The 14,723-nt window shown below is 43.6% G+C and overlaps 1 protein-coding gene across 1 annotated transcript in view; it reads right to left on the reverse strand.

Annotated features, from left to right (window-relative positions):
• Positions 1-10,226: 10,226 nt before the first annotated feature.
• The window catches only part of TIA1 (TIA1 cytotoxic granule associated RNA binding protein), a 44,458-nt gene continuing 39,961 nt past the window's right edge, over positions 10,227-14,723 (reverse strand). Inside the window, exons 11-13 of the mRNA XM_040414428.1 lie at positions 13,093-13,216; positions 12,601-12,746; positions 10,227-11,429 (exon numbers count right to left, since the gene is read on the reverse strand). Of these exons, the coding sequence (XP_040270362.1) occupies positions 11,303-11,429; positions 12,601-12,746; positions 13,093-13,216 (397 nt within the window). The 3' untranslated portion in view covers positions 10,227-11,302. The remainder of the gene's footprint in view (positions 11,430-12,600; positions 12,747-13,092; positions 13,217-14,723) is intronic.

The raw sequence follows: 14,723 nt of genomic DNA on the forward strand, positions 1-14,723 counted from the left end.
TAGCGGCTGTGCTTTGTATCACGCTCAGCCCCATTCAATTAAATAGGGCTGAGCTGCTCCTAGGCCACGTGACACATGAACTTGTCATCAAATGGGCAAAATTTTGCAAATGTGACATGTCTCACTTTATGTGGTAATATAGTGTATCACAAACGTGAGTACACCCCTCACGTTTGTAAATCTTTTATTCTAGCTGAAGATATGACACTTTGATACAATGTAAAGTAGTCAGTGTACAGCTTGTAGAACTGTAAATTTGGTGTGCCCTCAAAATAACTACACACAGCCATTAATGTCTAAGGCTACTTTCACACTAGCGTTCGGAGCGGATCCGTCTGATGTTTCATCAGACGGATCCGCTCCGATAATGCAGACGTTCGCATCCGTTCAGAACGGATGCGTCTGCATTAAAACTTAGAAAATTTTCTAAGTGTGAAAGTTGTCTGAGCGGATCCGTTCAGACTTTCCATTGAAAGTCAATGGGGAACGGATCCGCTTGAAGATTGAGCCATATTGTGTCATCTTCAAGCGGATCCGTCCCCATTGACTTACATTGTAAGTCTGGACGGATCCGCTCGCCTCCGCACGGCCAGGCGGACACCCGAACGCTGCAAGCAGCGTTCAGGTGTCCGCTCACTGAGCGGAGCGGAGGCTGAACGCTGGCAGGCGGATGCATTCTCAGTGGATCCGCCTCCACTGAGAATGCATTCGGGCCAGACGGATGCGTTCGGGGCCGCTCGTGAGCCCCTTCAAACGGTGCGCACGAGCGGACACCCGAACGCTAGTGTGAAAGTAGCCTAAACTGCTGGCAACAAAAGTGAGTACACCCCTAAGGGAAAATTGCCAAATTAGCCATTTTCCCTCCCCATTTAAATATGACTCGTTAGTGTTACAAGGTCTTACAAATTTGGTGTTATCGCTCTCACACTGGTCACTGGAAGTTCAACATGGCTCCTCGTGGCAAAGAACTCTCTGAGGATCTGAAAAAAAGAACTGTTGCTCTACACAAAGATGTCCTAGGATATAAGAAGATTGCTAACACCCTGAGTCTGAGCTTCAGCACAGTGGCCAAGACCATACAGCTGTTTAACAAGACAGGTTCCACTCAGAACAGGCCTCGCCATGGTCGACCAAAGAAGTTGAGTGCACGTGCTCAGCGTCATCTCCAGAGGTTGTCTTTTCAAAATAGACTTATGAGTGCTGCCAGCATTGCTGCAGAGGTTAAAGGGGTGGGGAGTCAGCCTGTCATTGGTTAGACCATACGCCACACACTGCATCAAATTGGTCTGCATGGCTGTCGTCCCAGGAGTAAGCCCCCTCTAAAGATTATGTACAAAAAAGCCCACAAACAGTTTGCTGAAGACAAGCAGACTAAGGACATGGATTACTGGAACCATGTCCTTAGGTCTGATGAGACCAAGATAAACTTATTTGGTTCAGATGGGGTCAAGCGTGTGTGGTGGCAACCAGGTGAGGAGTAGAAATACAAGTGTGTCTTGCCTACAGTCATGCATGGTGGTGGGAATGTCATGGTTTGGGGCTGCATGAGTGCTGCCGGCTGTGGGGAGCTACAGTTCATTGAGGGACCCATAAATTCCAACATGTACTGTGGCATACTGAAGCAGAGCATGATCGCCTCCTTTTGGAAACTGGGCCGCAGGCAGTATTTCAACATGATAACGACCCCAAACACACCTCCAAGACAACCACTGCCTTGCTAAAGAAACTGAGGGTAAAAGGTGCTGGACTGGCCAAGCATGTCTCCAGACCTAAACCCTATTGAGCATCTGTGGGGCATCCTCAAATGAAAGGGGAAGGAGCGCAGGGTCTTTAACATCCACAAGCTCAGTGATGTCGTCATGAAGGAGTGGAAGAGGATTCCAGTGGCAACCTGTGAAGCTCTAGTGAACTCCATCCCCAAGATAGGTAAGGCAGTGCTGGAAAATAATGGAGGTGATTTTTTCATTGGTACCATTTTGGAGTAAATATAACTTTGATCGCTTTATATTACAATTTTGGGGAAGTGAGGTGACCAAAAAAGGATGATAATTACTGGTAAATGGATTTTCCTTAAGCCTCCACAACAGCACCACCCGGAGGGTATCCAGCCTCCCCAGAGACAGGAAACTAGGAGACCAGTGCTTAAAAGCCTCCTCCCTCTTACCTTCTCAAGTTAATAACCTAGGACTCAAATATAGATGCCAGAACAACATTTATTTTGATATCTACTAGATCAATATCATAAATTATTGACTAAATAAAAGAAACAATTGGACATATATAGTCAAAACATCAAACGCAACAGAAATTTTAAGGGTGGGAAAAAAACTGTGCCGTTGTGGAGGCTAAAGGAAAATCCAATTACCGGTAAGTAATTATCATCTTTTCCTCGCTTCTCCACAACAACAACACCTGGAGGATTAACAGAGAACCCATTTTGTGGGGGGACAACAGCAGACAATACCTTCCTGCCAAAGGTCAGATCTCTGTTAGAAAATACATCAAGTCTGTAGTGTCTGAAAAAGGTTGAGGGACTCGACCAGGTAGCTGCATGACAAATTTCTTCCAGTGAAGCCGAAGCCCCCTCCACCTAGGAGGTGGACACTGGCGTGTGGAATGAGCCGTCAACCCCACTGGAGGAGGAATGTCCTTTAACTTATAGCACATGATGATGAAAGATTTGATCCAGCAAGCAATGGAAGACTTCCCCTGGTTTCTTCCCCAGTATTAAATCAATACTGTTCCGACTGCCTGAAGGACTATGTGGATTCCAGGTACTGTAAGACAATTCATCTTACATCTGGAACAGTTTTTCTTTTTCGGTTACTGCCTGTGGACAAAAAAAAGGTAGAGAAATTTCCTGTTGCCAATGGAATCTCGACAATACCTTTGGGAGGAACTTTGGAGAGTGCCCTAAAATAATTAGGGCCCTAAAATAATTATATTCTCTAGAATAGTCAAATAAGGTGGTAATATGGAAGAGGCTTGAATCTCACACACTCTCCTAGCTGTTGTAAATGCTAACAAAAAAAAGCTGTTTTTATAGTTAAAATTTTTATAGAGATTACAGAAATCGGTTCGAATGGAGGTTCCATTAAGACAGAAAGAATCAGATTCAAAGTCCCAAGGAGGCACCAAAGATTTAAAAGAGGGACAAATGCTACTAGCACCCTTCAGGAATCTTTTTATTAAAGTCCAATTCTGCTAACCTTATCCCCATAAAAGGTACTAAGGGCTGCTACCTGTACTTTCAAGATGACCCTTAGCTAGGCCAGATTCCAACACCGGGTTGACATCAGGAGGCATGGACGGATCCCAGGTGTCTTTTACTATAAGAAGAAAGGCCTTCCAGGATCTTAGGTAGATCTTTAAGGTTACCGGCTTCCTGCTGTGTATCAGGGTAGTGATTACAGCACCAGACAGACCTTTCTCCTTCAAGATGGCCCGTTCAACATCCAGGCCGTTAAGCGACGATGAGGCACGTTCGGGTGATATACTGGACCTTGGGACAGAAGATCTGGTCGGCAGGGTAGGGTTCAGAAATCCTGCTAGGTTCCTGATGGGGAAACTATGCTATTTTTGGCCAAAAGGGTGCTATCAAGATGATCCTGGTCAGTTCCTCTATGGCAGGGTTTCTTAACTCAGGTCCTCGGGACCCACCTACCGGTCAGGATTTGAGAATATCCCACAGAATGAACACCTGTGGTAAGTCCTGATGCACTGACACTAATTATATCACCTGCTCGATACTAAGGAAATCCTGAAAACATGACAGGTAGGTGGGTCCTACGGACCGTAGTTGAGAAACCCTTCTCTATGGTCTTCATGAGCACCCTGGGAATGGGAAAGAGAGAGAGAGAGAGAAAGAATACAATAGGCCTCGTGGCCATGGTCTTGCTAGAGCGTCTACCTGACACAGATTATCTCGTAACAAGAGAGAGAAGAAAATTTTTTCCCCTTTTACATGAATCGCTGTTAGAGATTTCAGGTTCTGTTCGACCCAAAAAAGTATCTTTTGCGACATTGTCGCCAGAGAACGACTTCTTATCCCCCGTTTGTTGATAAATGAGACTGTCATGGTGTTGTCTGACAAGATTTTTACATGTCTTGCATGAACTTTCTGGGAAAAGGCCTTTAGGGCCTGGCAAACTTTACAGAGCTCCCGCATGTTTGAAGAGCATCTGACAGATTATTTTACCAAACTCCTTGGGCTACTGAATCTTCCAGATGAGCTCCCTATCCCAGTCTGCTGGCGTCTGTTATAATTATATGCTGCGCCTGACGCCATTCCACACCTTGAGAAGGATTCCTGAGATTGCACCACCACTTCAGAAATAGTTTTACTGCAGACGGGACTCTCACCTTCTTGTTTATGGATATTTGTCTTCTGTCCCATGTTCTCAATAGGAACGCTTGTAACGTTCTTGTATGGGTCTGGGCCCACTTGACTGCTGGAATCGAGGCGGTCATAAGGCCTAGGATGGTCATGATGCATCTGAAAGATACCCTTTCTGCCCCACAAAATTCCTTCACACTCCGCTTCAGGGAGACCTGCTTCTCCATTGGAAGGAAGGACGACATGAGGCAGGAATTTAGGAGAATTCTCAAAACAATCTTTCCTGGGCAGGAATTAAGTTTGATTTTTGAACACTGAGTATCCAACCCAGCTTTGATAAGGAGTCTATAACAAGCTGCAGATATAAGGAGGCTGTCCAAGTATGGTATTAACAGTATTTGTGATTGATGGAGATTTCGGGATTTCTTCACAATTACTTATGTGAAGACTCTTGGAGCAAAATGGTAGAACCTAGAACTGAAAATGCTGAAGGGAATCCTCAATCCATACTGCTATTCTTAAATACTTCTGGTATTTTTTGTGGATGGGGATATGATAGTATGCATCGGTTAAATCTATTGTCACAATAAAAGAGTTAAATTTATTGTGGACCTCATCATTTCCATCTTGAACCTTTTGTATACTATGTACTTGTTGAGGATCTTTATATTGATAATTGCCTGGAAGGTTCCATTTGGATTTTTCACCAGAAATATTGGGGAATAGAACCCTTCTGTTCTTTTCTGAAACAGGACTGGAACTATAACTCCTTTCTGGATGAGTAGAGAAATCTGGAGATCCATTACTCTCTGAGCCTCTCCGTTCAGTCTTCTGTTTACCCAATATCTGCTGGGAGGAATTTTTAAGAATTCGAACTGGACCTGATTTTAATCACTGATAACACCCACAAAGCTTTTTGGTCTTGCACTGACAGAGGTTCTTTTGATTCTTCAAGATTTTTAGTGGCCCTAATATTTTTCAAAAGAGATTCGCTCTTCAATAGAGCACAACGGCCAACCTGACGTATCTTCTGAGAGGCTGGAATGCGAATCCAAGGATAGTTCACCTTCATCCAGATCTAAATCCTTTTCTTCCGGTGGAGAAGACAAGGCTTTGGATCTGGATGGTCTAGGAGGAGCCACAGCTAGTTTTTCTTCAATAGCAGCCCCAACTTCCTCTTTTACTAATTATCAAATATTCTCTATCGGGGAGGGAGATTCATCAGACACAATCTTATCCGTACACTTTGCACATAACTTTTTTGCATGATACAGAAAGGGCTGTTTTACAAAAGGGGCATTTCCTTTTTTGTGTTGACCCGGTTTTAAAAAGTGTAACTCTTTCTATTTTTCATTTGTGTCAAACTCTTCCAGAAAAGGAAGTTATGCTCTATAAGATAAGCCATGAGTATGTTTGGGATGTTAACAGCATGCATTCCCTTACTAACCTGGAGTCAATTCCATTGCTGCACCATTCAATTCTGGAGATCTGGGACAAGCAGCAAAGATTCCTGAATGGGAAGATTTCCATTCCAGGTTTTGTGAAGACTTCCCTATGCTGGTGGAAAATAGACAGGAACCTCTCACAAGGGGTAGCCTGGAGAAAAGCACCTTATATCCAGATCAAGACAGACACAGGCCTGTCAGGCTGAGGTGCAAAAAATGGAGACTTTTACTACTAAGGCTCCTGGCCCCTATCGGTGAGCAACCAGTCCTCAAACTTCAGGGAACTGAGGGCGGTGTGGGAATCTCTAAACATGGTGAGAAAGATTCTTCAGGATCACCACCTAAGAATTATTTCGGACAATACAACGACAGTGGCTTACCTCTTGAATCAGGGAGGAACTAAATTTTAAAAAAATCTTCTGAACCTAAATCAAACAAAAATTTTCACTGGGCAGAAAAAAAAAACCTTAAGATCTATTTTGGTCCCTGACTAGAAGTCTTCAAAATGATAGTCGACAGACTGGGAACTCCAGACATAGACTTGTTTGTGTCAAAAGACAACAGGAAGGTGATGCAGTTCAGTTCCCTGGATCCCAGGGGCAATCCTTGGGGAATAGACGCATTTGCCGTAACTTGGGACTGGAATCTGTTTTATGCATTCCGAGAGCGATTCAAAAAATCCAGCAAGAGAGCTCGACAGTCATCTTGACAACCCCTTTCTGTCCGAAAAGTTGGTTCTCCTCCCTCAAAAGACTTTCAATTTGCAGCCGTTGGACCCTTCCACTCAGGAGGGACCTTCTACATCAAGGTCCCATTCTACATGCTCACCCAGAATTCTTAAGACTTCGGCTAGGTCTACACAACGACATTGGTGCAACAAAATGTCGCGCGACCAATGTCACGCAACAATTTTTATAATGGCAGTCTATGGTGTCGCACTGCAACATGCTGTGACTGCGACACAACAGTCACAGAAAATCCATTCGAGATGGATTTTTCTGCGACTGTGACGTCGCATGTTGCAGTGCGACACAATAGACTGCCATTATAAAAATTGTTGCGCAACATGGGTGCAACAAATGTTGCCGTGTAGTTGTGCCCTGTCACGCGACAAATATCGTTATGTAGACCTAGCCTAACAGCTTGGATCCTGAGGTCGAAATTCTGAAGCGACAGGGCCTTTCCGACAGATCTACCCTCAGGTCCAGTAGGAAAAAAGAGTGACGTCCGCCATCTACCTAAAAAATTTGGAAGAGGTTCTGTTCCTGGTTAAGGGAACATTCTGCAAACCTGGAGGGGCCAAAAATACAGAAGATTTTAGAATTCCTGCAACAAGGTCTTGATCTAGGCCTCAGACCTTCTACACAGAGTGCAAGTATTTTCTCAATTCAAACTTAGCAGATCATAAATGGATAAGGAGGTTCATGAGAGGTGCGTCTAAGGCTAAGGCCCACATTGAAATCACGAGTTCCTTCCTGAAACCTTAACACCGTACTGAATGGCCTAACAAAGAGGCAGTTTGAACCCTTGGAAGACTGCCCGCTCAAATTCCTATCCTTTAAGACAGCCTTTCTAATTGCGATCACATCTGCAAGAAGGCTAAGTGAAATCCAGGCCATTTCAATTAGAGAACCTTATCTCAGAATCCTAGATGATAGTATTGTGCTTAAACTGGACCCTGGTTTACTACCCAAGGTGGTATCTACCTTTCACAGGGATCAAGAAATTATTCTCCAGTCTTTCTGTAATAACCCAAAAAAATGGCGGGGAGTCTACCTTTCATTCTCTGGACGTTAGACGTACAGTTTTAAAATACCTACAGGTTACTAAAAGTTTCAGGAAGTCCGATAGTCGTCATATTCAGTTCTCGGGGAAAAACAAAAGTATATACAGCCAGGTCCATAAATATTGGGACATCGACACAATTCTAACATTTTTGGCTCTATACACCACCACAATGGATTTGAAATGAAACAAACAAGATGTGCTTTAACTGCAGACTGTCAGCTTTAATTTAAGGCTATTTACATCCAAATCAGGTGAACGGTGTAGGAATTACAACTGTTTGCATATGTGCCTCCAACTTGTTAGGGACCAAAAGTAATGGGACAATTGGCTTCTCAGCTGTTCCATGGCCAGGTGTGTGTTATTCCCTCATTATCCCAATTACAATGAGCAGATAAAAAGGTCCAGAGTTCATTTCAAGTGTGCTATTTGCATTTGGAATCTGTTGCGGTCAACTCTCAAGAGGAGATCCAAAGAGCTGTCACTATCAGTGAAGCAAGCCATCATTAGGCTGAAAAAAACAAACCCATCAGAGAGATAGCAAAAACATTAGGCGTGGCCAAAACAACTGTTTGGAACATTCTTAAAAAGAAGGGACGCACCGGTGAGCTCAGCAACACCAAAAGACCCGGAAGACCACGGAAAACAACTGGTAGATGACCGAATAATTCTTTCCCTGGTGAAGAAAACACCCTTCACAACAGTTGGCCAGATCAAGAACACTCTCCATGAGGTAGGTGTATGTGTGTCAAAGTCAACAATCAAGAGAAGACTTCACCAGAGTGAATACAGAGGGTTCACCACAAGATGTAAACCATTGGTGAGCCTCAAAAACACGAAGGCCAGATTAGATTTTGCCAAACGACATCTAAAAAAGCCTTCACAGTTCAGGAACAACATCCTATGGACAGATGAGACCAAGATCAACTTGTACCAGAGTGATGAGAAGAGTATGGAGAAGGAAAGGAACTGCTCATGATTCTAAGCATACCACCTCATCAGTGAAGCATGGTGGTGGTAGTGCCATGGCATGGGCATGTATGGCTGCCAATGGAACTGGTTCTCTTGTATTTATTGATGTGACTGCTGACAAAAGCAGCAGGATGAATTCTGAAGTGTTTCGGACAATATTATCTGCTCATATTCAGCCAAATGCTTCAGAACTCATTGGACGGCGCTTCACAGTGCAGATGGACAATGACCCAAAGCATACTGCAAAAGCAACCAAAGCATTTAAGGGAAAGAAGTGGAATGCTATGCAATGGTCAAGTCAATCACCTGACCTGAATCCGATTTAGCATGCATTTCACTTGCTGAAGACAAAACTGAAGGGAAAATGCCCCAAGAACAAGCAGGACCTGAAGACAGTTGCAGTAGAGGCCTGGCAGAGCATCACCAGGGATAAAAAAAAAAACAGCGTCTGGTGATGTCTATGCGTTCCAGACTTCAGGCTGTAATTGACTGCAAAGGATTTGCAACCAAATATTAAAAGGTGAAAGTTTGATTTATGATTATTCGGTCCAGTTACTTTTTGGTCCCTTAACAAGTGGGAGGCACATATGCAAACTGTTAGTCCTGATTTGGATGTAGATACCCTCAAATTAAATTAAAGCTGACAGTCTGCAGTTAAAGCACTTCTTGTTCGTTTTATTTCACATCCATTGTAGTGGTGTATAGAGCCAAAAATGTTAGAATTGTGTCCATGTCCCAATATTTATGGACCTGACTGTAAATCCTCACTTGCCAGATGGATTAAGAATACCATTTCCTACTGTTATAGCATTAAGGGGTTTTCTTCTCCCGCTAACCTAAAAGCTCATTCAACTAGAGCGTCCTCTTCTCAAGCAGAGAAAGCGGGTACTTCATTGGAAGACATTTGTAGAGCAGCTACCTGGTCCAGCATGAATACTTTCATAATACAGCACTACCATTTAGAATTTGCTAATACTGCTGAATTGTCTTTTGGACGTAAGGTCCTTCAGGCAGTTGCCTGGAAGCACTGGTGTATGTGGGGGTGTTTTAACCTTTCTCTGTTCCTGCCCCTACAGAGGTCAGGGGTCAATCTCCTTTTGTGGCCGTCATGGTGATCTCATGGAAACCGAATTATCGGTAAGACTAATTCCAAATTTTTCAACTTTAAAATTGATTGATGCTTTTTATTTTTGTCCCACTAGGAGGAATTAACTTTTGAGGGTCTGTTCCCTTTTACAATGCAGTAAAATACCTGCTGTATTGTACCGAATTTGAACTGTCAGTTTTACACTGACAGTTGCCTATGAGACCCAGCCTGTGGGCTGGGCCTTATAGGCCTCCATAGCTGGCAGGCCTGGAGGCCTTTGTAAGGGCTCAAGCTGTCTTAACAGCCATCAGCACCCTGTGTGTGACAAACCATTTTTTTCCCTGTCTGATTCATATGGAAACACCCTCTGTGTGAAACTAGATGAATACAGAGCTACAGTAAAGGCCCCAAGTACTTTCATGAGTGGCCAATTATGGCTCTGTACAAAACGGCGTCGCGACATGGTCACAAGCATGAGGCCTAACGTCAGGACTTGTGAAAGCAACATAATGCTACTGCCATGCAACAATCAGTGTATACGGACATTATGACAAATCTGTCAAAACACTCAAGAAAGATGCAACATGACAAGATTGTTAATTAAGAATTTCACTTTTTTTTTTTTTTTTTAAGTCATTTAATTACACAGGAATATAATACTTCCCGTCCGTTCCAAACAACTTTTGTTTATCACAGAAGATAAAAATCCTTGAGAAATAAATCCAGTGAGGATTTTTTCCTAGGCACCTTCTTGACAGCAAAAAACAGAAGAAAAAAAACAAAACAAAAAAAAAGAAAAAAAAAAAAAAGAAAAGAAAAGAAAATAACAAAGGACAAAACATGGAATTGGAACCATGGGAGATATTGGTTTTCACATACAGGCTCAGATCATGTCACATTTTTGTTTTCCTAATGAAAAAGTTTTATACGTACAATCTGAGAGTGATCGAAGCCCTCAAAATCATTCAGCAACGTTATAAAGGCAAAAAAATAAAAATAAAATGGGCAATATTAAAAATGGTCAATATTAACATGAATGTAAACAAAAAGGGGTAAAGAATTTTAGACAGTGTATACAATCTGAACAATATGAAAGTGTTTTTCTCGTATTGAAGGCTTCATTGGAAGGGAGAAAGAAACATAACCTTCACAAGCACAGCGTCACAAATTTTGTACAGGTAAATTTATAATACATCTCAAATCATACTAGGAATGCGCTCTAAAACTGCACACTACTTCAGTGAAAGAAAAAAAGAAAATAGACTTTGTGCAATTTGCTGCCCAAAATGGCAGTGATCCCTGCATTGTATATTTTTATTATTTCAAAAGGATCTTAACCCTTTCACTGCCAAAAAGATCTGGCTAGCAAGGCTTGGCTGTTCTCTTCAAGAGAGATCGGGTTAAGTAACAGTTACATATACATATAAAAAAATTAAAAGAATGAAAAAAGGAAGGCAAAAATTGGCGAACATCCAGCATTTCTAGTATTTTTTTTTTGTTTTTTTTTGTAGTTTGTGTTGTAACCGAGAGGGTGATAATGTCATGATTAAAAAAATGTTATTTTCTGCTGTTTCAATAAATATTCTGTTTCTGACATCTGCACTGACATGATTACAGAATGGTATCAAAGTAAACAAATGGGCCAGCAGCAGACTGCTGGGGTGCGAGTCCTTCCGCTCATTGTGTTTGGTATCCAGCCATACGATAGCCCGTTTGGTTTGTGATCAAGGTTCCATTCTGCCCGGGGGTAGGTTGCACACTGTAATTTGGTCCCATCCATGCTGTTGCAGATGATGGTGTTTGACTGAAAACATTAACGACATTTCATGTAAGGTTATAAGACACGCACACAAGGCAACAAACAAAAAAAAGTGTTGGTCTTCCTTAAAGAAACCAGACCAAGCTTTCATTTCCAAAGCAGGTTCTAAAATAAAACAGAGGAGCTGATCTTACTGTTGACAATGGAGAAAAATTGTGCTTGTGTTCTCATGCACGGGGCCCAAGGTATATAATAAGATGGGACAAGCATCATTAAAGGGGTTGTCCACTTTTTTATATTGATGACCTATCCTCAGGATCGGTGGGGATCTGACTCCTGGCACCCCCGGTTATCAGCTGTTTCAATAGAAGGCACCTGCCCCCCTCTTCATTGTTTGCCTGCTCGCCGTCGCAACCGCAGCGGTGAGCAGGTGTAATTACAAGAAGCCATCCCAATCACTTTAATGGGATGGCTCCTTCATATTCAAGTGAATAACTACATAGACGTCTCATAGAAGTGAAAGGGAAGGCTTAGGTGTAATTACTGATCCGATATTGAGGACCTATCCTGAGGATAGGCCCTCAATATAAATAAAGCAGAGAAGCCATTTAAAAGGGGTATTTGGGGAATTATCTTCAAGAAAGGTCTTCAACATCTCATACGGGGTTGTTACTTCAAGCATCTCCGCTGAACAACATTTTAAAGGGACCGAGTCCATTGCACTACTGCTGCGCCCTCTCCACAGATTACCAAGTACAACGCTGTACACTGTATCGTGGCTGTGCTTGGTACTGAAGCGCATTCCAATTCACTTGAATGGGACTGAGCTGCACAGGAACCATGTAACTAATGGACGTCACGTGCCGGCCTACAAAGCAGAAGCGGTGCTCACCCGAGCATCAAGGCCTTCCCAAACAGCTGATCGCCGTGGGCCCCAGCAGTCGAACCCTGCAATCACAAACTGATGACCTATCCTGCAGATAGGTCATCAATATTCAAATCTGGAAAACTCCTCTAAAAGATGTGTTCAAGACTGTGGAAATAAAGTTTGCTAAAAAGAAAGGACCACAGGACATGCTCATGGAGCTGGATATTTCAGCCAGTGCATGGAGCTGGATATTCATCCACAGTATTAAGCTGCATCTCTCCAGGCAGAAGAGATCAGACGGCTCCTGCCAGGCAGAGGATGCAAACAGCATGTTGCATAATCACTTACCTAAATCCCTGCTGATTCCATGCTTGGCCATATACTCCATATGCAGGTACCTGCCAACCATTGGGCATATACTGGCCTATTTGCTGGGCACCTCCATACCACTGCCCCCACTGTCCATAGGGTGGAGGAAAGCTTATTTGGCTTTGCTGTGGCCATAACAGAACAGAAAGACACAGACAAGAAAAAAAAAAATGAAAATACAGTAAATTAGCCTGGTCCAGAAAACTGACATACAAGAAAAATAGAATAATGCTGGAACCAATTCACTAGAACATAGCAGCTTGTTAATGTACATCCCCCATGACATGCAGAACACACTAGTGGTCTCTGGCACCCCAAAATATCACCCAGCAGAGATGCCGTTGTGTTAGTCAGGGGAAGAAAAGCACTGCACCACTGCCTCCATCGCACAGGTACACTGCCACATCAGCCATATCGCTGACACGACCGGCATAAAATCAAGTGAAGAATTAAGTCTTTCTCCTTTCTTACCTGCTGCACAGTATTAAGCATGTCCGGTGTTTCTTTGCCCCAGTAACATTTTACCACGTGACCTTCAATGGTAGTGCCATTCACACTGACTATGGCATGAGCAGCACTTTCATGAGCATTGAACCTACAGATACAAAAATGTAATGAGGATACTGCCCAGAATCAACAAAAATCTAACAAACATATTTACTGGGGTATATCAGGGTATTAATATTGGTGGCCTTAACATTCATCAGCTTTATTCAGAATCCCTAAAAGCCAGAGATACAGGCCACCTACCTACATGTTTCAAACCCACTTTAAAAGCAACAAGAACTCCTCACCTGTGATTTACAAAAAATTAAAGCGAGAACAAAAATAGAGTCCGGGTCCGCAATTCTGATCCCGAAAAAAAAATAGAACATGTCCTATTCTTGTCCACAATTGCGGACAAGAATAGGCATTTTCTAATAAGTGCCGGCGATACGTGTGGTCCGCGTTTTGCGGATCCGCAAAATTAGATTTTTGTATAACTTGCCAGTAAAATCTCTTTCTCGCTCTTCCTTGGGGGACACAGGAGACCTTGGGTATAGCTCAGCTCCCTAGGAGGCGTGACACTAAGTGAAAACTGTTAAGCCCCTCCTCCAGCAGCTATACCCTCAGCCTGGAGAGAGAGACTGCCAGTTGCGTGTCCAAGTAGTGAGAAAAGGCAATGTCCAACAATGTGTAACCAACCAGCCAAACTACCCAACGGGGTAAACCAAGTCTGTAACCGTGTACTAAAAACAAATGAATGGGTGGGAGCTGTGTCCCCCAAGGAAGAGCGAGAAAGATTTTACTGGTAAGTTATACAAAAATCTCGTTTTCTCGCCCATTTTCCTTGGGGGACACAGGAGACCATGGGACGTCCGAGAGCAGTCCAAGAGGGGAGGGACCACAGCTCCAGAGCGAAGCACCCGTAGGCATCAAAGAACCGCCGCCTGCAAAAAACAGGCGGCCGAAGGCAGCATCCGCCGATGCATGAGTATGCACCCAGTAGAACTTGGTAAAGGCATGCGAGAAAGACCAGTGGCCGCCGTGCACAAATGTTCGGCCGAAGCCTGATGTCTCCGGCCCAAGAGACACCGACCGCTCTGGTGGAACGAGCGGCGACACCGAAAGACGGAACCTTGCCCCTGGTGCGGTAACCTCAGCAATAGCCAATTGATGAAGCGGGTGAAAGCCAACTTGAAGGCCAGCAACCCTATGCACAGACCTTCAGTTACCACAAAAAGAGTCCGAGCGCCGAAAGGAGTCGGTGATCTCCAAGTAAATCTTCAAGACCCGAACGTCGTCCAAGCAGCACAGTGTCCGTTCCCAGGGGTGGAAAGGGGAGGAGAGGACGATGGCCTCGTCAAAATGAAAGGCAGATACCACCGTCAGAAGGAAGAAAGGAACGGGATGGAGAACAGCCTTGTCGTGGGGAAGGACAGAAAGGCTCGGAACAAGGAAAAAAAAAGGCCGCTAATTCAGACACCCGTCTGACAGACATGATGGCTACAAGGAACAGGACAGAGGCGTAGAGAGACAGTCTAACAGCTCGAAGCTTAGAGCGCCGAGAGCACAGTATTTAGTTTCAAGGGCGGTACCGGGGGACGGTACAGAGGAATCAA

Source organism: Bufo bufo, chromosome 1 (assembly GCF_905171765.1).
Source record: "Bufo bufo chromosome 1, aBufBuf1.1, whole genome shotgun sequence".
NCBI lineage: Eukaryota > Metazoa > Chordata > Amphibia > Anura > Bufonidae > Bufo > Bufo bufo.